Raw genomic sequence first — 24,608 nt, 5'->3', positions numbered from 1 at the left:
TCATCAATTCTAACAAATATACCACAATAGTGCAAGTTGTTAGTAACAGGGAAAATTGTATGGATATTGGGAAGGGCAGGGAGGGAAGTGCAACTCTCTACTTTCTGTTCAAATTTTCTGTAATCCTAAAACTGCTCTTTAAAGCAAAGTCTATTAATTTTTTAAAATACCAATTGTGATTTTCTATTTCTAGGCTTATTCACTAGGAAATTCATTGAATTTCCAAGTAACTTATTTCAATTATGTTACACAGAAAAAAAAACCTTTATTTCACTTTTCTAATCCTAATTAGTTATTATGTGTTACTTAAATTGCATTAAAGGTAATAGTTAATATTTGTTCAAATCAGAAGTATTGACGTTGAAATTGTAATTTTAATCCACATAAATAAAATGAAATTTTATACTAAATCATCAGATTGACATACTAGAAAGGAATTTAGAACATACTCCATAGCAAAGTCTTGTTTTCCATTTGAGTTTTCTTTTTCTTTCTTTTACAGACTCTCACACAGTCAGGAGAAGTTTGTGTTTGGGGTATAGAGGATGGTGCTTGTGTCAGCAGGATTTATCTGAATATCCCAGTAAGTGTGCCTTATAAATGAATTTAAAAAATATATATATTGAATTCTACTCCAACCTACTTTTTCATATTCACATGTCAATAGTCTGTGGAAATACTCATTACAGAGGCCTTATTGCATTTTTACCTTATATATTAGAGTAATTCTTGTGTATAAAGTATATTCCACAGCCCAGAGGGTGGAACATAAGGTAATCTATTGGTGTATGGGAAAGAACAAGATTTTCTGTGGTGGTAGTTATTCCTGAAACCCTAATGGTTTATATCTCACTCAGGCTGTAAGTTCATTGTGGATTGACAGGTTCTCTGCTCCACATGGCCTTTAAGGGAACATAGTCGACAGAGGCTCCACCAGCTAATAGCTCCTCAGTGCCATGGTATGGGAAGAGTGCTGGAAGGTCTTGAATTAGCAATTAAGTGCTTTTACTAAAAAATGATACATCTCCTTGACCATAACTAGATAAATGACCCCATCTAACCTCAAGAGGATTGGTTAGAAATGAAAGAAAGGGACTTCCCTGGTGGCGCAGTGGATAAGAATCTGCCTGCCAATGCAGGGGAACATGGTTTCAAACCCTAGTCTGGGAAGATCCCACATGCCGCAGAGCAACTAAGCCCGTGCGCCACAACTGCTGAGCCAGTGCTCTAGAGCCTGCGAGCCACAACTACTGAGCCCGCGTGCCACAACTACTGGAGCCCGCGTGCCACAACTACTGAAGCCCGTGTGCCTAGAGCCCATGCTCCACAACAAGAGAAGCCACCACAATGAGAAGCTCGTGCACCGCAACAAACAGTAGCCCCGCTCGCCAAAACTAGAGAAAGCCCGCGTGCAGCAACAAAGACCCAGTGCAGCCAAAAATAAATAAATTAAAACAAACAAATGAAAGAAAAGTACCACTCTAACCAACATGAACCAAAAATTAAAAAGTGGGGGTTATTGACTCAATCAACTATAAAGTATAGAGTTTGTCTGGGCTCAGCTGTGGCTTGATCTAGCAACTCAAATGATATTACCAAGGATCTTGTTTTCCTCTCTGTCTGTATACTATGTCTTTAGTTTCATCTTAGGCTTCATTTAGTGGTACCCAAATGCCACAGGTACCAACGTCACATCAGATCATCAGGGAAGAAAGCCTCCTACAGTGGGAGGAGGAAGAGAAAATGTTTCTCCTTTTCAGAAGGCTTAGTAAATACCTCCTAATGTCTTAATAATAACCCTGAACTAATCACTGTAGACAGGGGGATGAGAAATGCTAACTGGCTTAAAGTCAGCCAGGAAATGGGAGTCAGATCTGTTCCACTCAGCCCTGAAAATAGGGGAGAGATGGTTTCTCAATGGATATTCAAGAAATTTTCCAGAAGGAAGGTGTGTTGATGCTGGGTGGCAAACCACAATTCCTTACCTAAACCTAACCCTAGCCTACCATAAGGTGATACCATTCTTTCCACCATGTTCATGGTGCATTTTACATAAAATAATATTTTAAAAGATATAAAAAGACCAAGAAACAGTGGTAATGCTATTTTTTCTTAACTTATCATTTTCTGTATTACACAGTTCTAGATGAGATATGGACCTTGGTAGTAGGAAGAGAAGTTACAATCCTTCTCTGTTATAAATTAAAATCTCAGTTATAATACAAGATGAAGCATCATACCTCACATAAGAGGATTACAAGATGCAAAAGGATGCAAGAGGATTACAAGATGCATAAAATTCAATGAGATAAAAAACTCATCCTAAAAAGTAAAGATAAAAATTCTTACCTGAAAGAATATGTGTAGATTCCATAATCTATGTGACAAGGTTTATATGTATTCATTTCTGTTAGAATTACTAGAACTAGAAAAATCTTAAAGCTCATCTGATCACACCTTTTACAGATGAGAGACATAGAGATGTTTAACAACCCACCCAAGGGTCTGTATAATCAGGACTTACCTTGCACTTCCTGGCTAAGGAGGGATATAGGTACCACCAAAAGGCCCTCTTTCTGCTTCAGATATCTTCCCTTCTTCTGATCAGAGGGGAGAGATTCGGACGACTGTCACAGTTAATTAGACAACCCTTCATTGAGCTCCAAACCAGGCATTGTACACTCATGTAGTTCAGCTCTTACTGGGGAGAGTCAGTGGTTTCTCCTTACTGGAGGATACTGCTGCCCCGTGGGGAAATGATAAGTGGATTGACCCAGCAGTGCTGAGGCCAGATCTCCCTGCCTGTACTGGGGACTGTGCTCCCCATGAGCATTTTAGGCAGTGGTCCTTAGAGAACCCTGCTCAGTGTCATGATGGCAGGATGCATGAACACTACTAGCTTCCCCTGATGGTGCCTGCTAGGGTAACTAAGACCCCTCCAAATATCGCTGTACATATGTAGCCTAGTCCACAATAGCCCTGGAATGGAGGGTAATTTCAACTGATTATTTTGAGGAAACACAGACACACAGACACACGTACACACACACACTGAGATCTCCCATAAAGGCTTTTAGCTAAAAAAACAAACCCTCACCACTTCGTTTCCAGTTTCATACTGAGATACCACTAAAGATTCAAACTGGTTAAGGCTTGGAAAATTCACTTTAAAAAACAAAACGAAAACCTGCTCAATGGGGAAACTGTGCATTCTAAATGGGGCAGGACACCTGAGTTTTCCTCTGAGCTTTGTTACAAGCTATGGGATCCTGGGGCAAATTGCTACATTTTTCTTTGCCTCCGTTTTCTAGTCTGCAAAACAATGATCTCTTTAAGATTTTTTCTATTTCTAACATTCCATTATTTTATTCAAAACAAACTACAAAATGTAATTATGTTACCACCCCTTTTGAGTTGGGCCCCAGTAGGGGTCCTCTTCTCTGGTGTTGCCCGTGCCAATCGATTGAGACTGAGTTTGGTTCAGAAACAAAGGAAAGTTTTATTCTTTGATCAGAGAACGGAGAGGTGGGAGCTCTCGCTCTAGAGCACAGGTTTTTGGGACGGGGGATGGGTGGGGATGCTCTATATGGTTCTCCTCATTGCGGGGACGGGGTGGGGGGGTTGGAGCTCTCGCGGGGCTAGTGCAGCTGTGCTGCTCTGGCTTCACATCCAGGTTCTGGGTGCAGTGTCTCTGCGCACTGCCTGCCACTGCCGCCATCTTGAATTGCGGTGTCATTGGCAGCGCTTCTCCACACGGCCACAGAGGCGAGGTGTCACCTTCCTGGTCTGAAGTGCTGGGTGCAAGACTGCGGCACACAGCACCCTATGAGCAAGTGAAACTAGATGAAGCACAAAAGAAGAGGTTAGACCTTATCACCTAGATTCCATCTTATTTTTCCCGGGAAACCCAGTGGGCTTTGTCAGTGACAACTATAGAGGAATGAATCTGATTCCTTAAGTATCATGACAAAAAATTTATTCTCTTAGACATCGTCTTCTGTAAATGATCGTGACATAAGCAGGAATCTGTGATGCATTTCTTTGGTGACAGGCCACATGGTCCAGTGATATATTGGGTTGGCCAAAAAGTTCTGTAACATCTTATGGAAAAACCCAAACAAACTTTTTGGCCAACTCAATAGTTATTTTCTTAAGTCTTCCTCAGTTATGCCAGCATCTCAGGATCTACCGTTATCCAGCAGTTGAATGCTGATTTTTAAAAATCGCTAACATTCTATAAAGATGTCCAAAAGATGCTAGGGATATATTTTAAATTTCTTATTTTTCATTATTATCAGGTATAATAATTTTGCAATCATTTAAGGATAGAAATGAAGCCATGGTTTAAAGTTCAAGCAATTTCCTTATATTTTTATCATTCTAATTTTAGGATAAAAGAGGAGGATGTACAGATTGCTGTGACTTCTTATGCTATCGATTAGCTGAAGAATGTTGAGTGTATAATTTGTAATACCACACAACACTTGCCACTCTTCTTGTTCTGCAGGCTTTTCAAATAAACTGTAGAATTCTTACGTGAGGGAGAGCAGGTTTCGTTTTCTGGCACAGTGAAGTTGAGCATCTGGGGGGTTATTTTATTTTATTTTATGCTGAATTGTAATTGATTTACAATACTGTGTTATTTTCAGGTGTACAGCATAGTGATTCAGTATTTTTGCAGGTTATACTCCATTATAGGTTATTACAAGATAGCAGGTATAATTCCCTGTACTCTACAGTATACCCTTGTTGCTTATCTGTTTTATGTATAGTAGTTTGTGTCTGTTAATCCCATACCCCTAATTTGTCCCTCCCTCCTTGTCTCTTCCCTTTGGTAACCACAAGTTTGTTTTCCATATCTGTGAGTCTGTTTCTGTATGACGTTTATTTTAAACAGGCAACAGTTCTGGCTTGCTCTCCCTCCTCCCTCTCTGCAGCCGTGGGGACCAAGGGTGGCTTTGTCCACTTCCTCAACATCCAGGACGTTGAATCCCCTCACTCAGTTCATAAGGCCTATCTCTCTGAATCGCCCGTGCAGCACCTCCTGTAAGTAATGCCTGCTTCTGCCAGCAACTTTGTCAGGCCTGTCTGTTGAGAATTCCAGTGAAGCCCTAATTTCTTTTAAGTTTTACATGTATTGTTTTGAAAATTAATATATTGACTCGGTTCTACCTTCAAGAAGTACAGAGCAGTGTATGGTAAAGTTTCCCATGCTTGTCCCTGAATACCCAGTTCTCCTCGCTGGAGGCAGCCTGTTACCAATTTCTCATGTCTTTTTTCTGGATATATTTTATTCACAAACAAGCAAAAAAGATAAGTACTTCCTTTTAATTATATGAATAAATATCAAGCACTTAGAGTGTGCCAAGCACTTCTGTTGTATTAACTTCATGAGATAGATATTCTTATTGTGTCCATTTTAGAGATAAGGAAGATGATGCACAAAGAATTTAAATAATAATATTACACGCATAGTAAATGGCAAGTTTTAGGATTTGAACCGAGGCAATTGGGCTCCAGAGTCATTGCCTTGGCTCTTACAGGGCAGCAAACCATATACAATGTTCTGCACCTCAATTTTTTTTTTTTCAACTTAATGGTATGTCTTAGAGAAAGTCTTCTATCCACACATGAAGACCTTCCTCATTCTTTTTTACAGCTACATAGCATTCCATTATATGGGTATACCATAATTTTTAAAAGACAGTATACTGATGGACATTTAGTTGATTTCAATTTTTTTTTTTTTTTTTTTGCTGTACGTGGGCCTCTCACTGTTGTGGTCTCTGCCGTCGTGGAGCACAGGCTCCAGACACGCAGGCTCAGCAGCCATGGCTCACGGGCCCAGCCGCTCCACGGCATGTGGGATCTTCCCGGACCGGGGCACGAACCCATGTCCCCTGCATCAGCAGGCGGAATCTCAACCACTGTGCCACCAGGGAAGCCCAATTTCAAATTTTTTGAAGCAATACTTTTAAGAAGACAGCATAGAGCATTGGATTTAGATTCATGTTATTATTCTTTCTTTCGTTATATCATAATGGTAAGTATTAATAAGAAATGACATTTATGCCCTGCTTTACAGCTTGAGGTGCTGTCACACATCGTAGCTTATTGAGTGTGATATTTGCCCCACATTCAGAAAAGTATTATGCTTGTTCCTATTTCACAAGTGAGATAATTTAGGTTCAGAGAGGTTAAGGGAAGCATTTGCCCAAGATTGCTCAACTAGTGCCGGGAGGAGCTGGGTTTCCACCATCTGTGTTGTTCCTACAAGCTCTGCTGCCTCTGGCTCAGTGGGGAAGGATCTGTAGTCTCCCTCCATTTACATTCTGCTCCTCTGTACTGTATTTTTTGGTGCTCCTTTTTCAGATCTTTCTCTCTTACCCTAATTTGCATTTCCCACTTGTTCCAATTTGATGATAGGATAGAAACATTTCACTACATTCTTCCTCTTTCTGCCAGGATGGGTACTAAGAGGCATTGGAATGTTCCACTCATCACTACTTTGACAATTGCTTATGTCCACTTGAAATATTAAGAAAGCTTTACTGTCATATTTCATTTACTTATGATGAAATAGTTACCCATTTTGAGTGAATATTCTTGACCGTGTACTTGTAAGTTGCAATTGGGAAACAGTATTAGCCTAGAATGTAATGATTACGTTTATATATAATCACTCGCCTTTTATAAGGTCTGATAATATTAAAAATCACAAACCATAAGAATAGCTGGTTTTGGATGTATCTCCATGCTGTCATTCAATAAATTTGTTTACCATCTTATTAGTGAAACAAGTAGAATCTGATAATCAGATTTCTTCTTTTCTAGGTATGACCAGAGAGGAATATATCTATTAGTTGGAACATCAGAAGGACACGTCTTTGTTATCAATGCCAAACCCTCAAGCTTATTTCAGATTCTTGGATTCATAGGTACTTACGTAGAATGCTTATTAACTTAAAATGTTGGTCACTTTATTCCAAAGAATATAAAGTTGTGAAAATGGGGCTGCGGTGAAACAATTACTTGTAGCATGTTTTCTAAAACAGAGACATTTAAATAACTGTTCAAAGTTACTTAAGAGAATTCCCACATCATATTTAGAGGTTTCGGTACATGTACTTGGTACATAGTTGATGGTAAATAAATCTTCTTGAATCAATTAGTGAATTAATGAAATGGCTAAATGTTTCTAATGTTACTACAAAGGAACGTTGGGTTGGTTTATCCCTGAAATACTTTTTAAATAACATTTGATCTCTATTTAATTAAGATATCCAAAGAAAGTTTTGTTCCATGCATCTTTAGAGTTTCCTCTTTAAACAAAATGACATCCAGCTTTTGCAGTAATGTGCATCCAAACGCCCAGGTAAACCACAGATTTGGTAGGTGAGATAGCACTTAGGTGATAAATAATAAGAACTAATACTTTTCTTTCTGGCTTTACATACCAAATATGTATGTATATTTTAAAATCTATGTATTGATTTTTAAAAATTGAGTGCCTGCTAGGTGTAAGATGCTGAACCTAGGCTCTGTAGGAGCATTGAAAGGTCAAGGAAACAATTTAGTGGAAGAGTAATAGCAGAGATCTGTGTAGGCTCAGGGGAAGAAGCAATTAATTCTGCCATGTGTGAAGAAAGGAGTGGAAGTGATGGGGTGGCACAGAGGACTGGGGGAGAGTTTTCCAAAGACTTAAAGTAGTGGAGGATGGGGCTTGTTGGTATTCTAGCTTGGGACAAAAGTTTGAGCAAAGGCACTTGGAATGGTAAGAAGTCTAGTGTTAACAGGTAAATAAGAGTTTACTAGATGATGATCATGGTGAAAAAGTCTGAAAGAAAGTGGAGCACGCTGAACATCATTCCAAGGAGTCTGGACTTTGTTCTGTGGTTAATGACACATCGTCAGATGTTTTCAAGATGGGACTGGTGTGATTTGACTTGGTTTTTAGAGGATGACTCTGGCATCACTGTGAAGGCTGGAGCAGAAAGGCAAGAGAATGGAATAAAAAAGACGAGTTAGGAAACTATAATATTACAGTAACTTAGGCAAGAAATGATATTAATCATAACAATAGCCAACATTTATTGAGGGATTCCTTGCCATGTGATAGCCAGTATTCTAAGTACTTGGCATGTGTTAATTCATTTAATTCTTACAGACAACTTTTATGAGGTAGAGACTACTGTTATGCCCAATTTAAACATAAGGCAATTGAGGTACAATGAGGTTAAGTATTTGTTCAAAGCCGTGAAGGTAGGTGGTGGTGGAGCCAGGACTCAGACTCAGGAAGACTGACTTCAGGGCTTGTGCTCTTTTCCACAATGTACGAGGCCATGCAGCCGTCATGGGAAGAGAAAGGAGGGGACAGCTCTGAGTGATGGAATTGGTAGGACTTGAAAATTGATTATATGTGAAAGGGAGTGATCAGCAATGACTCCAAAGTTTCTAACCTGGATGGTGGAAGTTTCTGCTGTCATCAATTGAAGTAAAAACTCAGGGAAGGGCTTCCCTGGCGGCACAGTGGTTGAGAGTCCGCCTGCCGATGCAGGGGATATGGGTTCGTGCCCCTGTCCGGGAGGATCCCACATGCCACATGCCGCGGAGCGGCTGGGCCCGTGAGCCATGGCTGCTGAGCCTGCGCGTCTGGAGCCTGTGCTCCGCAATGGGAGAGGCCACAACGGTGGGAGGCCCACATACCGCAAAAACAAACAAACAAACAAAAAACCTCAGGGAAAAAGAAAGTTATGGAGGTAGAGGGATAGGGTGATAGCTCTGTAGAGTTGAAGCCAATAAACTCTTCATTTGGGAATCTTTACCATAAATTTGGAAATGAAGATTTGTAGTTCAAAGTCTAATGATAGAATTCTGATCTTGAAATCCTGGAAGCTGATGAGATAGATGGTTTAAGACAGAATTGAAGCAAATCCAATTGTTTAATGAGGTCAAACAGGTAACCTAAATATGTAAATTAGATGACATGGAATGTGGTAGGACCTATGGCTGACCTCAGAATGGGTACCAGTCCTGCCTAAATGTTACATTTTTCAATATATCTGGTCAGTCAGAGTGTGGGATGGGAAAAGCTACCTACTCTGAAGTTGTGGGCAGAGGAAGACAAGGCAGTGAAGAAAACTAAGGATGGACCAGAGTAAAGACAGAACTGGGAGTCACCCACTCCAGGAAGAGCTTGAAGAAGGAAGGCTACGTGAAGGGGTGGATTGTGGCAGAAGTGTGAGTGGGGTGAGGGCTAGGATGAGGCAGTCAGTGTGTGAGCCCAGGGACAGCTACTCCTCTGGAACAGAGAGACAAAGAGGTTCAGGAGGGAGTGGAGGTCAGAAAAGGAAGTCAGTAAGTAGCAACTTCTGTTCTTAGAAGTTTGCAGTGGAGGAAAGAGAATTAGTAACTTCTAAAAGAGAATTAGAATTAGCAGGGTTGAAGGAAGGTCCTAATTTGAAGATAGGGGAGTCTTGAGGACTGAATAGGGGAAGCCATACAAGACACAAGGAAATTAAAAGGTAATTGATAGCACATGGTGTAATAGGATATTAGAGGTGTGGGCTCAGAATCACAGATGGAAAGGGTTACATTTTGTTCCCACAAAAATGTCAAGAAATGAAGCAGGAAGATGGGTACAAACAGAGAGAAAATGTGAGATTCAGGATAAGAAAGTTGAGGTCAAGTTTGTGTCAGATGTTTTCTGTCTTCCTCATTAAGTAAGAGGAAAGGTCATCCAGTGGACACCTGAGGGGGTGAGGGCTAGGATGAGGCAGTCAGTGTGTGAGCCCAGGGACAGCTACTCCTCTGGAACAGAGAGACAAAGAGGTTCAGGAGGGAGGGGAGGGGCTGAGATGGGGCCTGAGAAAGTGGACACATGCTGAACAGTCCCTGGGGAGAGTGGCAGTAGTGAATCTGGAGAGAATCCAAGGTGAGCCCCAAGCACCTTGCAGAGGTCAGATCACCTGGGTTTCTGGAGGACAAACTCACAAAGGCATGTGTAATCCCACCACACCTGCAAAACCTTGACTACAAATGCAAAGAACACTGATGCCTGAGTTTATGCAGTATCGGGAATGGGCAGATGGCTGGAGTGGACATTCAAGAGGCCAGAGCGTGCAGCTGCTGCTGAGTGGGGTGGACATGGCAGACTCTGGAGGCCTCTCTGTCTGGAAAGAAGCTGAGTCCAACCGAGCTGGATTGAATCTGCCAACCCAGACATCTAATGTGGAGAAGCCCCCATCTGTTCATCAAAAATGTTTCCATCACTTATGTTTAAAGGTCACTTAAATATCCAGTAAATAAATTTGGATCTAAAGATTTAGTGAAGGCAGTTCTATAGTGTGATATCTTACCTGGGAGTATAAAAGATTCTATAAACTTATCAATGATGACTTGTGGTGTTGATTTCCATTTTCTTTCAGAGGTGGGCAAAGGCATTTTACAAATATCCACAGTGTCTCCTTTGGAAACAGATGTAGTAGAAGTGATGGTGCTTTCCCCACTTCCAGAAACAGGAAGAAGCAGGCTGGAAATATTTACTCTGCCTAAAATACTACCACAAGGTAAAGAAAAAAATGATCAACAAATTCTGTCCTGGGCATCCAGTTGAATAGCTGCTATAGCTTTCCTTCTTTTTTTTTTTTTCCTGGTGATAGCATTTTTTTTCCTTTTAACATGTGAAGAGGTTAAAATGGCCACCACCTTTTCTGTGTCTTACAAAATGAAATTGATGTGGCTGCTACATAACGTGAAATGTGGACTTTCCTCTAGGCCCCATCATTCATATGAATCTGTCTTATTATCAGAGAAAAAACAGGATCAACTGTCACTTTTGTCAAATTGATTTGTCATTTTGTGATGTCTCTTTTTTGTAGCCTTAAATATACATAGTCAGATTCAGATAGGTTACTGTGTAGTTACGTTCACTGATAAAATTATAAAGAAAGATTTCGGGATGAAAAGGTCTGATAAAATAGACATTTTATTTTATCAATAGATAACAAATATATCTGGGTAGCTATTTTGCAAATATATAATTATAGAGTATAAAAGAGTCAAAAACCTCAAAGTACTTTTGTGTCTTAATTAAGACTCTAGACCATCATGAGTTTCTTTTAATGCTGTCTCTACTTAACTGATAAAATTAACCAAGACTGTATAAAAGATATTTTACTCACTATTAGTCATTTAATACTCAAGTATTTCCAATGGAGCCAAGTAGCTTTTCAATCATTTTTATCTCCTAATAGTTTCTGCATTAATTGAGCATTTAACTTTTTAATTTTGCTTTTCATAGTTTTCATAACAATTTTTAAAAAATAAAATCAATATATGGTGCAAGTGATTTCTCTTCTTCCCCAAATCTTATAGTTTCTGCAAGCTTTGCTGATGAACGAGGGAGGCTGAGAGATGCATTCATTCATAAGTTCGTGTATGAGATAGAGCATACTCTGTCCTCAGCTGTCTTGAACTTTCAAAGTAACCGAATATATGGCTTCTGTAACCAAGCGCCATACATCTGCAGCTATCTTCTTCCTGAAAAAGTATGCCAAAACTTAAGCGTGCTATCATTTTTCTTAGCCGTCAAGATTGACACATCGTATCAATTAGATGTGATCCATGCTTTAACACTCTAGTCCAGTTAACAAATGTCCTTATTATAGTAACATAATTTCTTTGAATTAGATATATGTTAGCATGATTTGTTAATTCATCATAAAATACATTTGAGCAACCTCACACTTACAACATCATACTTGTCAGATAAAAGTGCAGATGACACGATATTAGTTTAGTGCCTTTCAAAACTATTTTTTAAAAATCTATCATTAGAAAATCTGTTCCACAGGTGTCAGCAGCTACAGGGTTGATGATTCTGGGTGGAACTTTGTACCTGAGTCCTAAAGAAAATTGCACAAAATACCTAAACTATGTTTCTGGCATCCTTTCATCATACTCTCTTCAAACTTCTCCCATACTGTGTCATTTCCTGCTACATATACTGACCCAGATTATCTATCACCCTTGCTTTTCTAAATCCTTCAATCAAAGGTCTTCTCTCCCAGAGTAGACAATGTCAGCAAGGTCTGAGACAAAGACATTCAGAGATGGAAGAAATGGTTTATCATAAGGAGGATTCAAGAGAAGCTTCCTGGTGGAAGTAATATTTGCACTGGACTTTGAAGAATAAGTCAGATTTAGACATGAGAAATATTGCGTGCAATCTTGGCAGGGAGGTGGGTTTCCTTATGTAGGGAGGGGGGCCAAATTGGTGGGGATGGGTTGGGGAAGGGCATTCCAGACAAAAGTCACAACACATGCAGAGGTTTGAAGGTGGGCATACATGAGAAACATGGGGGGAAATTGACTCATTTATTTTGACTTGAGCACAGGGGTATGTGAAATGGATTAGTGAGAAATAAAGATTGTCAGTTGTAGGCTGGGATTTTTAATGGTAGCTAACATACAAAGAAGGCTTTTCTTAGTTGGCCAAAATGAACTTTTACTTGCAATCAGAGATGGAAAATGTGGTGCAAATACAGGTGCCCACTTTATCATGTATCAGTTTATTTCCAGTGACAGTGTTTTTGGATTTGAATCTGACTCGATATGCTCAACTGCAAACCCCAAGGTACCACTGCCCTGAGCTTTTCTATAATGTGGTCATTTTCTTTGGCAGGAGCATAGTGGTATTTGCATTCTTAAGTCATACCAAAAAGTACAAAGCAAGCAATATGGACCTGGAATGCTCTCTCTGTCTCCACATGGATTGTGGCTCATAACAATAGCTAAGTGTGGAATTCTGTGTATCCGAGATATTCATACTTTGGTAAACTCCTTTTTTTTTTTTTCCACTTACGGGATGTGTGTCTTGATCTCATATAAGGAACAAAAGCTCTTACAATAGGAATTAGAACTCTTAAGTAAATTGGCTCACAACTTATTTAAATTGACTCACAACTTATTTAGCCCTAATGGTGTTATTGATTCCAACACTGGGTGTATTTATGTGCTAAGGTTTGAGTCTCTAAGGGAGGAAATGCCAACAAATGGTCTGAGATCTTGCAAAGAAGGAACATGGGGCTGGGATACAGTAGGTGAGCTCCAGCCCAGCTCCATCACCACTTACTGTGTGTCTTGGAAACTCACTGAGCCTCACTGAGCTTCAGCTGCTCCTCTGCAATTTTAGGGAAGCCTTGCTTGCTCTCACCCTGTGGGATTCTGGTGAGAGCTGGTGAGAGGGTACATGCAAAACTTCTTTGGAAATAGTGAATTGCTGTGCAAACCTAGGGTTGATTACGGCTAGCTCCCTGGCCTGGAGGGCCTCTAGGCTTGTTGCTGCCACCCCGCCACCTGACTCTTCACGTGATGCTAGAAGAGCATAAGGGAGAAGGGTGTGGCCCTTACTGAGTCCTCCCCTATCACTTGCAGACCTTGATGTCACCAGTACCACTACCAATTCTGATTTCCATTTTTCTCAGATCTCTGAAAAAATGAAAATAGTTTCTTCTCCCAAAAGAGTGAAAGATCCTTTTCTAGGTTTTGAGACCAAGTAGTACTGGTTATCAATTTAATTTAATTCGGTCAGTTATTTTTACCCAGGGATCTACCCCACACACCCGAAGCATCACAATCACCCCACATGCCACTCTCCCATGGGGCCACAGGTAAACTGGGCCCTGGCTGTGCATATCCAGCTCTCCTTGCTCACTTGTGCAAGAAAGCATATTTGGAATATAGCTGGACAAAAGTGATATTATTATTATATAGGAAAAATCTTAAATCCCTTAGAAATTATTTTTAGGTGAACAATGTGCAGACTCTGCTACATTGCCTCTTATTCAAATGATTTGTAAATGTACGCTACAACTGATAGTGGCAAGACGTCAGAGTTTTTCTGGGTGAGTATGCAAAGTACCTCGTAGAGGAGGTTATTCATGGCAGTGCTGTTTGTAAAAGCAACCTAATGTCCATCATCAGAGGACTGGATAAATAAATAATGGTACATAAACAGTATATAAATAAAGTATGGAATATTATGCTGTAATACAGAATGAGGAAATCTTTATGAAACGGTATGGAAAGAATCCCAAGATATATTGTTAAGGAGGAAAGGCAAGGTGTGTAATATATGTATTATGTTACAATTTATGTTAAAAATTGTTTGTATAAAAATTTGTTTATGTACATTAAAAAAACCCTGAAAGGATATTGAAGGAACTAATAATATTGATTGCCTTTGGGAGGTGTTGGGGAATGGGGGCAGGAAGGAGATTTCACTGCATACTCTTATAGTTTTTAAATTTTGAAACATTTGAATGTATTGCCTATTCAAAAAATTAAAAATTTTTTAAAGGCATCATGGTTGATAACTAGTGTGACAAAGAAATCTCAGTTTTTAGTCAAAGAGTTTAAACCATTGCACTGTGTACCAATTAGTGATTTGTTTGGGTTCTAATGAAACTGGTTTAATTGGCATCCTGTGTCATTCTTCACAGAGCCCATCACCTTCTCTCATCACACTCAGCCTCTCTGCACATAAAGGGAACTTGCCTAATCCTTGAAGGCATCTGAATTTGCCCACACTGCTTGCTCAAGGCCCGTTCTCGTAGTCTTCAGCAAGTCCATTCACCTCTCTGTCTGATTTTCCTATTATAAATTGATGATAATAATCCCTCTTCTTCCGTATTACACAGAAGGGAGAACAAACCAGTACTGGTGCATGTATTTTGTACTAGGAATTTTCAGTGCTATGTATTATTAAGAGGCTACTCCATACCAGCTAAAATGCTGTTGACAAATAGAAAAAGGTTTATCCACGAGCAGAAGTGCACGTAACCCCCTTAGAAAAACCATGTGGTAGAATCGCATTTGTAATTTCTGCACTTTGTTCCTAAAACTATTAAGGAAACATTTGTTCAGTGTCGGAGTCATTCTCACCAGGGGCGTGGAATTCAATCGGTGAGAATTTCAATGGATGGACAGAGCATTCTGGTGAATGGGAAGGATGACGGCACCCTTGTTAACCTGAGATGGAGGTAAGTACAGTATACAATAAGCAACCTCACATGCTACGGTGTTTTAAAATAAAGATGTTGTTATTATTTAGGTAGTAGCAAGGCCAACACAACAGGAGACAACTGCCATTGAAAAGATTGTTATACTAATCATCCCAAGAGGAGGGGATATGCCATGCTATGGGGGTGCCATGTGGGGAAGCACCAGGGAGGGAAAGGAGGCAGAGGGAGCAGGGAAATGTGGGCAAGTGTCTTCAATATGGTTTCTATGGCAAGGAGCGGGAAGGTTTGGGATTGACTAGTTTGGATAATTTCAGTGGGCTCTGGGCCATAGGGGCTGCTGCTAGTTTTCTGGTACCTGACCCAGGGATGATTAGGATAGAAATAGTGGTCCCAAGTGTGAAAGCCCAATAGAGGAGTTGGTTGGGGATGTGGGCTCTGAGTTGGTGGGTTTGCATTTGAAAGGTGAGCTCCAGATGAGTTGTTTACCATCTCTATGAATTGCTGGTCCTGGGAGGGGCATTTCCTCCAAGGTTATTAGCAAGACCCCAGATGTCAAAGCATCAAAATACAAAAAATAAAAAGACCCAGTTAAGACCTATGAAGTGATCAGTCCTCCCTTTCATAAAATCTGTTGGAGGAGCACAAGGAATGAGGACAATTCTGAACAGTAGATCATTTTTAAAACTCCTATTTATCTCTAAAAAACCTGACATAGGTATGTATGTATCTGTAAACACATACACGTTTACTTTCCTAATTAGACTTTGCCTAGACAATATTAAATTATTCAGACTTTGCTTAGACTAAAATTAAAATCCTAAATAAACAAATATTAGCCAAGCATACAGATAATGGCCAGGGCATAGAGAACATGAAGGTGACACCCTGGACTGGAAATGTTGCCTTGTTTGATCTGCCGATGCACGTCACTAGTCAATGTGCAACTCATTTCCACAAACATTTCACGGTGCCTCCTGTGAGCAAAACAATAATAAAACATGGCGTATCTCAGTGGCACTGCGAAATGTTACATATTATGGAGATTCTATAGCATAGCAATTTTGGTCACCACTTATTTCAAAGACCCATTTGACGACTGACTGTATCATCATGCCCATTTTATACGTGGAATCCTGCATAAAACGCTAACCTGTATCTCACTATATAAATCCTAATGCATTCTTTGTAGTAAGGGATCACATAGCATCTCAAGCAACAGCAAACATGTGCTGGAGCCCTATTTACGGCAGTGAGGACATTTCCATCCATTGGCAGTTAATCTCATGGACCTCTGACTCAAAAACAGTTGAGTTTGAAAACTTGGTCCAGCACTTGTGACCTTAGGCATCTGACAGTCCCTCTAAATCATCTATAACCATGTTATTCAAGGTGGAATCTGCAGCACCTGTGAGCTTGTTAGAAATGCATATTCTTGGGCCTCATCCAGACTTTTCGAATCAGAATCTCTATGGGTGGGGCCCAGGAATCTGTTATAAGAAACCCTCCAGGCCATGCTGATGTGCCTGAAGTTTGAAATGCCCTGGTGTATTGAGTGGAAGTAATAATACTTTCCTGAGTGTGCAGTGGGAGCTATGAGGACTGAATGTGGTAATGTGGTTATATATGTGAAGCAGCACAGCACCTATTATCGCTGAGGGTTCAACCAGAGCAGTGGCTCTTCTGTGCAATGACTGGGGCAGATGGGTACAGTGGGCATGCAGGGTAAGGGTATAGGGACAGTGTGAAGAGAGATGACCCCAGGGAGGTCAAGAAGTTTGTCATGTCCTGGAGCCCATGAAAGTACTGTCCTTTAAGAAGCAGAGTCCTAATATCTACAGGGCACTGCAGAGAACTATCCACATATTTCTTTGCGTAGAAATGGTTAGGTATCTGGAAATAATACTGCTAAATGTGTCTTTTTCAAATTGTGATTTTGTAGGCTATGTGTTTTCTGTTTTATTAATACAGGCAGTTTGGAGGAAACTTAGCCAATGAAATCCTTGAATATAGCCAGCAACTTCCAGCTTACCTGAGGAGCACCATGGATGAGGAGAATGATTATTTAAGTATAGCAAAAAAAGATTCCTTGGATTTGGGATCAGAACCTGAACATGCAGTTGAGTTTCACTATAGTTTTCTTTCTCCTTCCTTCCTCCCTCCCTCCTTTCTTTCCTTCTTTTTTTTTTTAAATTTTATTTATTTATTTATTGATTTTGGCCATGTTTGGTCTTCGTTGCTGCGTGCAGACGGGCTTTCTCTAGTTGTGGTGAGCGGGGGCTACTATTCCTTGTGGTGCACGGGCTTCTCATTGCGGTGACTTCTCTTGTAGCAGAGCATGGGCTCTAGGTGTGCAGGTTCAGGAGTTGTGGCATGCGGGCTCAGTAGTTGTGGCTCAGGGGCTCTAGAACACAGGCTCAATAGTTGTGGCACAGGGGCTTAGTTGCTCTGCGGCATGTGGAATCTTCCCAGACCAGAGCTTGAACCCCTGTCCCCTGCATTGGCAGGCAGATTCTTAACCACTGCACCACCAGGGAAGTCCCTGTTTCCTTCTTTTTTTCCTTCCTTCCTTCCTTCCTAAATCAGATATCAGTTTTCAGTTTGTGGTTTTCTTTTAGCAGATATTTTAGTAATAGTCCTCATTATGCAGCTACCTCATGATTTTCAAAAAGAGCATGCACTACATTTAAGAGAAAATATTCAGCCTTTCTCAACACAAATACCACATTTCAGATCTCATTTAAACCATAGTACAAGATCTGTCTGGGCTTGCTTGAAAAAAAAAATCTACAATTCTGGCGCTAGTTCAAACTAGTCTCTCTATACTTTTACATCACATACATTATTTAGGATGTGTCTAGCCAGAGAACATTTATTCACTCAATCATTTAACAAATATTTATCGAGTGCCTACAAAGTGCTGGACTCTGGGGGATACAGGCATGAAAAGATAGGAAAAGTTTCTGCTTTCATGGAGCTTACATGCTAATTGGGGGTTGGGTGTGAGCAGAGAGAGATAAATAATCAAATAAATAAGAAAAAAATAGGTAGTAACAAGATCTATTTTGTTACCAAATAATCTATTTTTGTTACCAAACCAAATAAAATGGTTTGGTGTGATAGTGTTTGGCTGGAATAGCCCCTCCACGGAGAAAGGCTGTGATCTGACTTAAAAGAAATGTGCCAATATGTTGGGGAGGGGCAAGCACTCAGGGCAGAGGGAGAAAGAGCTTGGCACGTTTGAAGACCTAAAAAAGGCCTGTGCAGCTGAAGTGAGCAAGGGAGAGAGTGGTAGGGGATAAGGTCCTGGAGGTGGGAAAGCAGGGCTTTGTAAAGCAGGTAGCATTTGGACATAGTTTTACATGTAATGAGAACCTATTAAAGTGTTCTGAGCAGAGGATTTACAAGATCTTATTTACATTTTTGAAATGATTACTTCCGCTGTGTGGAGAATGATTCCTGTAGGGCACAAGAGTAGAAGCAGAGAAGGAGTTAGAAGGCTTAGGTACCAGTGATAGAGGTGCAAGAGTGTTGTGGAGAGGTGGTAGTTTCCAGGCAGTTTGCAGAGGTAGAGCTGACAGAACTTCTGATGAATTGGACATAGAGGGAAAGGGAAAGAAAGGACTCAAGGATGACTCCTAGATATTTTACTTGAAGAACTATGTAGAAGAAGGTACCATTCACAGAGAAGGGGAAGACTGTGGGGAGAGGAGCCACTGTGGGGAGAAAGAAGGGGATCTAAAATCAGTTCCCTGGACTAAGCATGAGAATACTGTTAGACATCCAAGCGAGATACCAAGTACGCTATTGTGTAGATGTTCTGGGGAGAGTCCAGGACTCGAGATGTTGATTTGAGAGTCAGGGGCATGTGAATGGAATTTAAAGCCATAAAACTGAGTAAGATCATCATGGAAGAGTGGATGGTGACAAACAGAAGGGGACCAAGATAGAGCAACTTCTAGAACTCCAGGAGAAGAATTCAGGGAGGCGAAGGAGATTGAGAAGGGGCAGCCAGTGTGGTTGCAGGAGAACCAGCAGAGTGTGACGTTCCAAACTCTTTCAAGATTTTTTGCTGCAAAGGGAGCACAGAAATAGGGTGGCAGCTAAAGGGGAAGGTGGTGGTCAGTGGAGAGTAGCCTTCCTGGGACAGGAGATTCCAGAGCATGTTTAGATACTGTAGGGAAAGATTCAGTAGAAGGCAGAAATGGATGATGCAGAAGGGTGATGGAAATTTTTTTAAGTGCAGAGGCTTCAAGAAGGAGGAAAAGATTAAGATCCTAAGCACAAATGGTGGGGCAGGCCTTGATAGGCAGCAGCATTTGGTCTACAGTAACAGGAAGAAGGCCAAGAGTGATCTGGTGAACGTGTGACCTGTCTGATCATTGCTGCTTTCTCAGTGAAAAGTGTGGCTGATATAAGCACAGAATGGAAGGAATAAAATTAGCTAAACATTACATCTTGAGCAGGCAAATTGTTTGGTAGTATATTTTAAAATGCAACAAGTGAGGGATTCAAAGCAATTAAATGAAGTAGGGTAGGAGGAGAACTTGATGAATTTTTAATTTAAGCTATGTCTGTCTTCTTCTAAGATAAATGAGAATGTGAGGTTAAGCGATGACTCATTACAAGAGGAATTAGTCAAAGTTGATAATACGGTGGAAATACCCTGGATACAACAAAAAAGCCAAGAGGTATTTATAAAACACTAGAGAAGTTTGAAATAATGCTTTGTAGGGGTGCCAAATAGATTAGTTTCCTGTGAAACCCCCTGGAAAGTTAGAAAGTGGAAAGAGATACTACTTGGCAGACCATTACATCGTATAAGTATACCTTCCCTGAAAGCAGGTAAACACACTAAACACGGCCCAGTGTTTTAGATAAAGTTATGTGAGCTTTAAGTGCTGTACTTAGGCTAATACGAAACCCGAGAAAAGTGTCCACGTAGGCCAAAGCAAAGAATGAACTAACATACCTCATGCTGAAGTACATTTGGGGAGATGCTGCAAGATAGGCTTAAATAAAAGGGGTGGGCCCGCAACAGAAGAGACATTGTGGCTTCTGATGTGCAGAAAGGTGACAGAGGTGGCAGCCTGTGTCTGGATTTAGCTTGCTTATCTAGTCTCACTCAAGTTCCCAATAAAATAGCAGACTAGTTTTCTGTTATCAACTGTTCTTTAATTTTTCACTAAATTATTTTCTTTCTGTTGGCCTTATCATTGACCTCAGTTCCAAGTTGCTTCAGTGGCCACTTACATAGTAGCAATTTAGATTTAAGCAAAGTATTGCAGTGGTATTATTTCATGTACACTTTATATTATTAGTCTTTAATTTTTTCCTTATTTCTGTTTCTAGGGAAGTGCTATCTATGTATCTAAGTATGTACATATGTATCTATCATCTCGCTATCGTCCCTGTTGCTTGTTTAAATGATGTACTTTCTCCATTCCAGGCCATCAAAAACGAGGTTAAACTGTTTTCCAACAAAAGGAAAGAGATAAAAAGAGGAATCAAAGCACTTGCTAAAACTGTAAGTGTTGCGATTCCATATACTAATACATTTGGCCCTCGGTCTAAAATTACATTTTGAACTTTATTTTGTTCAACCCAGCATGAGACACTACACCCCATTTTTTTCTCTGCCTGTAAGCTTAGTTTTCTTGGGCACTTTAATAGGGTATAATTTTTATCATACCATACAACATATAAACAGTGGTTTTCTTCCTGTCTTCCCCAAATACTGTCTTTAATACTTATTTTTGTCAAAGTTATACATTTACATTTTTACAAATTAAATAATACAGAGTTACGTAATTAAAAATAATGTTTTTGGGGCTTCCCTGGTAGCACAGTGGTTAAGAACCCGCCTGCCAGTGCAGGGGACACGGGTTCGAGCCCTGGTCTGGGAAGATCCCACATGCTGCGGAGCAACTAAGCCCGTGTGCCACAACTACTGAGCCTGCGATCTAGAACCCGCGAGCCACAACTACTGAAGCCCGAGTGCCTAGAGCCCGTGCTCCGCGACAAGAGAAGCCACCGCAGTGAGAAGCCTGCGCACGGCAACGAAGAGCAGCCCCTGCTCGCCGCAACTAGAGAAAGCCCATGCACAGCCACAAAGACCCAATGCAACCAAAAATAAATAATAAATTTTAAAAAATGTTTTTTCTAGCAGCACCTGCTCTACTTTTCTTCACTATGATTCCTGCAGTCCTGAGGTAAATGTTTTCAGTTCTTTCAGCCTTTTTGTTTCAATATTTACCTCCATCTTTGTAATGGTCTTCTTAATACTGGTATTTCTTGATATTTCTATTTTGACACTCGCTGTGGGCTTTCTGGTATGGAAGATGAGTACTCAGGTTCTTTTACACCCTCCACCACTACTGTATGCACATAAATCAATGCTCAGTAGGTACACTATTATAGTTATATAAATATTCTTCAGAGCTGAGCCACATGGTATATTATGACTACATTTCCATTTTTACAACTTTATTTTTCCTGGAATTAACAATTGCCTTTGTTTTAGATTAAGCCTTTCTATTCAAACTCTCTCAAAATGCTAGATACCTGAGGTAATCAATCTGTCAGTGAATTTTTGTGTGTGTGTGTGAGACCTCCCTTCTAGAGCTTTCTATGTTCCAGCACTAGTCTACGCACCTTGCTCTCTAGACCAGGCACACAGCTGCTGTTCTAGGGACTTCTCTTGTCCATCTTCCTGGGAAATTGTCTCACCTGCCTCCTGAGTTAGAGCCCCTGTTTCCAGTGGTTTTTCTCAAATACAATGATTTACCCTCAGAATTTTGAAGACTTGCTCCATTGTCTTTTAGCTTTCAGTGTTTGCTTTAGAGAAGTCAATATCTTTTTTTTTTTTTTTTTTTTTTTTTTTTTTGTGGTACACAGGCCTCTCACTGTTGTGGCCTCTTCCGTTGCAGAGCACAGGCTCCAGACGCGCAGGCTCAGCAGCCATGGCTCACGGGCCCAGCTGTTCCACGGCACGTGGGATCTTCCCGGACCGGGGCACGAACCCGTGTCCCCTCCATCAGCAGGCGGAATCTCAACCACTGCGCCACCAGGGAAGCCCTCAATATCTTTTTGATTCCCAGTTCTCTAGGTAACCAGATTTTTATCTCTGGAAACTTACAGGATCCTTTCTTTTTCTCTGGTGTTTGGAAATTTTACAATATGCACCTTCATACCTTTGATGGATATTCTTGATTTGCTGGTGCAGACATACTCTTCACCCTTTTTCACCCTGCTCCTAGCCCCAAGAGGCTGGCCTCTGTGGATGGCATCTGTGAGCTCTCTTGCCTCTGTCTTCTGTTTGGGTTTAGACAGTGAGTGGCATCAGCAGACGAGCAAGGGGCAGGAGAAGACAAGGTCAGTGTCTTTATTTCTCCAGTTTCCTCTCTGTGATGTTATGAGTTGGCAGTGACTGCTAGCCCTCTCCTACAGCTACTGATCTCCCCAGGTTCTAGTAACCACTTCCCATCCTTGCCTTTCAGACCTGGGAGTGGTGATAGCTTCCCGTGGTTGCTCGCTTGAGATGCTTTATCATGCCTTGCTGATTTCCCTTACCATGCCAAATCTGTTTTAAAGGTCCCTCTCCCCATTTATCCCATTTGAGTGTGTCATTCTGTTTCATACCAGGACCCTAGCTTGTTTGGGCTTTCTTGTCTCTTTCATGTGCTAGGCACTGGAGCACTTTTAACAAGAAACCTTTCTCTTTCAGGTCTGGGAAATGTTCTTTAATTATTTCTTTGGTAATTTCCTCCCCTTAATTTTTGTTTTCCTGATTACTAATGAGGCTGAACATCTTTTCATAACTCTGAAGACTGAATTTCCTCTTCTATAAATTCCCTGTTCATGTCCTTTGCCAATTTTTCTATCGGGTTGCTGGTCTTTTTCTTTTTGATTGTAGAAGTTCTTTTTTTTTTTTTTTATTTTTTTTTATTTTTTAACATCTTTATTGGAATCTTTATTTTTAACTTATATTTCTTTATAATAATTAGCGTTAGCTAAGCTGTGGTAACAAACAAACTCCAAAAATATAATGGCATAGGGATGAGAAATTTATTTCTTTCCTATATAATAATTCTGGGTAGGTGTTCAGGTCAGCAGCTGCTCTGTTCCATGCAGTCATTCAGAGACCCAAGCTGACAGAGGCTCTGCTGTCTCTAGCACATGGCTTCTAAGGTTGCCTTGCTTGATCTCATCCCACTCAGCTGGAAGAGGAAAAGAGCACGGAGGAGTGCATTGGGCAAATCTGGAGGTAGCCCTTATTATTAGGTTGTACCACATGAGATTGCTGTTTTATATGGTTCAGCCCAATATACTACAAATATTTTCTGTTTTGTCTCAACTTTTATACTGCGCCTTTTTATTTATTTTTTATATAAATTTATTTATTTTGGCTGCGTTGGGTCTTTGTTGCTGTGCTCAGGCTTTCTCTAGTTGCGGCGAGCCGGGGCTGCTCTTCACTGTGGTGCGCAGGCTTCTCATCGCGGTGGTTTCTTTTGTTGTGGAGCACGGGCTCTAGGCGCATGGACTTCAGTAGTTGTGGCAGGTGGGCTCAGTAGTTGTGGCTCGCTGTCTGTAGAGTGCAGGCTCAGTAGTTGTGGCGCACGGGCTCAGTTGCTCCGTGACATGTGGGATCCTCCCGGACCAGGGCTCAAAGCCGTGTCCCCTGCACTGGCAGGCAGATTCTTAACCACTGCGCCACCAGGGAAGTCCCTATACTGTACCTTTTTAAATGCAAAAGTTTAAAGTTATTATCCGAGTGCATTGATCATTTATAGCTTTTGATTTATGTGCATGATTTTTAAAGGCTTCCAAATCTCACGTATTTTCTCCTGATACTCCTTTATTTCACCTGTAATTTACTTTTGTGAGTGGATATGAGGTATAGATCTAACTTTATTTTTTCAAATAAGTACCACATTTCACCAGTGCTTTTTATTGAATATACCATCCTTTTCCCGCTGATTTGCAGGGCCTCCTTCATCAATCCCTGGATTCCCATGAATATGGAATTATTTCTAGACACTCTATGTTCTGATATTGAGCATGGATCTTTTCCTTAGCCAATTCCAAACTATTTTAATTGCTATAGCTTTATAAAATGCTTTTATATCTTGAAAGTAATTCTCCCTTCGCTCTTCACTTTCAGAAAATATTGGCCTCTTTAGGCACACTTACTTTTTCATCTGAATTTTAAAATTAGCTTGTTGAGCTCTGTAAAAATCTCTGATTTGATTTTAATTGAGAATAACTACTTACAGTGTGATTTGGTGAAGAATTTATTTGCCATCTCTGAAATTTAATACGTATATATTGTATATATTTATAAAATATATAAATCTTATATATTACATATAATTAAATATATATCTTTATTCAAATTTTTAACAAGTTCTTTAGTGAAGTTTTATAGTCTAAAAGTAACTTTGTATACATCTCTTGTGAGGTCTTTTGTGAGTGAAATATGTTCTATAACATTTTCTAATTGGATACTACTGGATATGAATGTTACTAATTTTATATATGACCACCTTGCTGAATTCTCTCTTTTTTTTCTTTTTTTTTTGCTCT

General features: G+C 40.3%; 1 protein-coding gene across 1 annotated transcript in view; it reads left to right on the top strand.

Annotated features, from left to right (window-relative positions):
* The window catches only part of CFAP43 (cilia and flagella associated protein 43), a 101,093-nt gene that overhangs the window by 36,598 nt on the left and 39,887 nt on the right, over window positions 1-24,608 (top strand). The window contains exons 10-19 of the mRNA XM_032609327.1: window positions 503-583; window positions 4,898-5,046; window positions 6,835-6,938; window positions 10,428-10,568; window positions 11,377-11,549; window positions 12,686-12,835; window positions 14,914-15,044; window positions 16,995-17,142; window positions 19,613-19,714; window positions 20,473-20,550. Coding sequence (XP_032465218.1) covers window positions 503-583; window positions 4,898-5,046; window positions 6,835-6,938; window positions 10,428-10,568; window positions 11,377-11,549; window positions 12,686-12,835; window positions 14,914-15,044; window positions 16,995-17,142; window positions 19,613-19,714; window positions 20,473-20,550 — 1,257 coding nt within the window. The remainder of the gene's footprint in view (window positions 1-502; window positions 584-4,897; window positions 5,047-6,834; window positions 6,939-10,427; window positions 10,569-11,376; window positions 11,550-12,685; window positions 12,836-14,913; window positions 15,045-16,994; window positions 17,143-19,612; window positions 19,715-20,472; window positions 20,551-24,608) is intronic.

This window comes from Phocoena sinus, chromosome 16 (genome assembly GCF_008692025.1).
Source record: "Phocoena sinus isolate mPhoSin1 chromosome 16, mPhoSin1.pri, whole genome shotgun sequence".
In the NCBI taxonomy this organism is placed as follows: domain Eukaryota; kingdom Metazoa; phylum Chordata; class Mammalia; order Artiodactyla; family Phocoenidae; genus Phocoena; species Phocoena sinus.
Note: the sequence above shows the minus strand (reverse complement) of the source record. Positions and strands in the feature narration are given on the sequence as shown.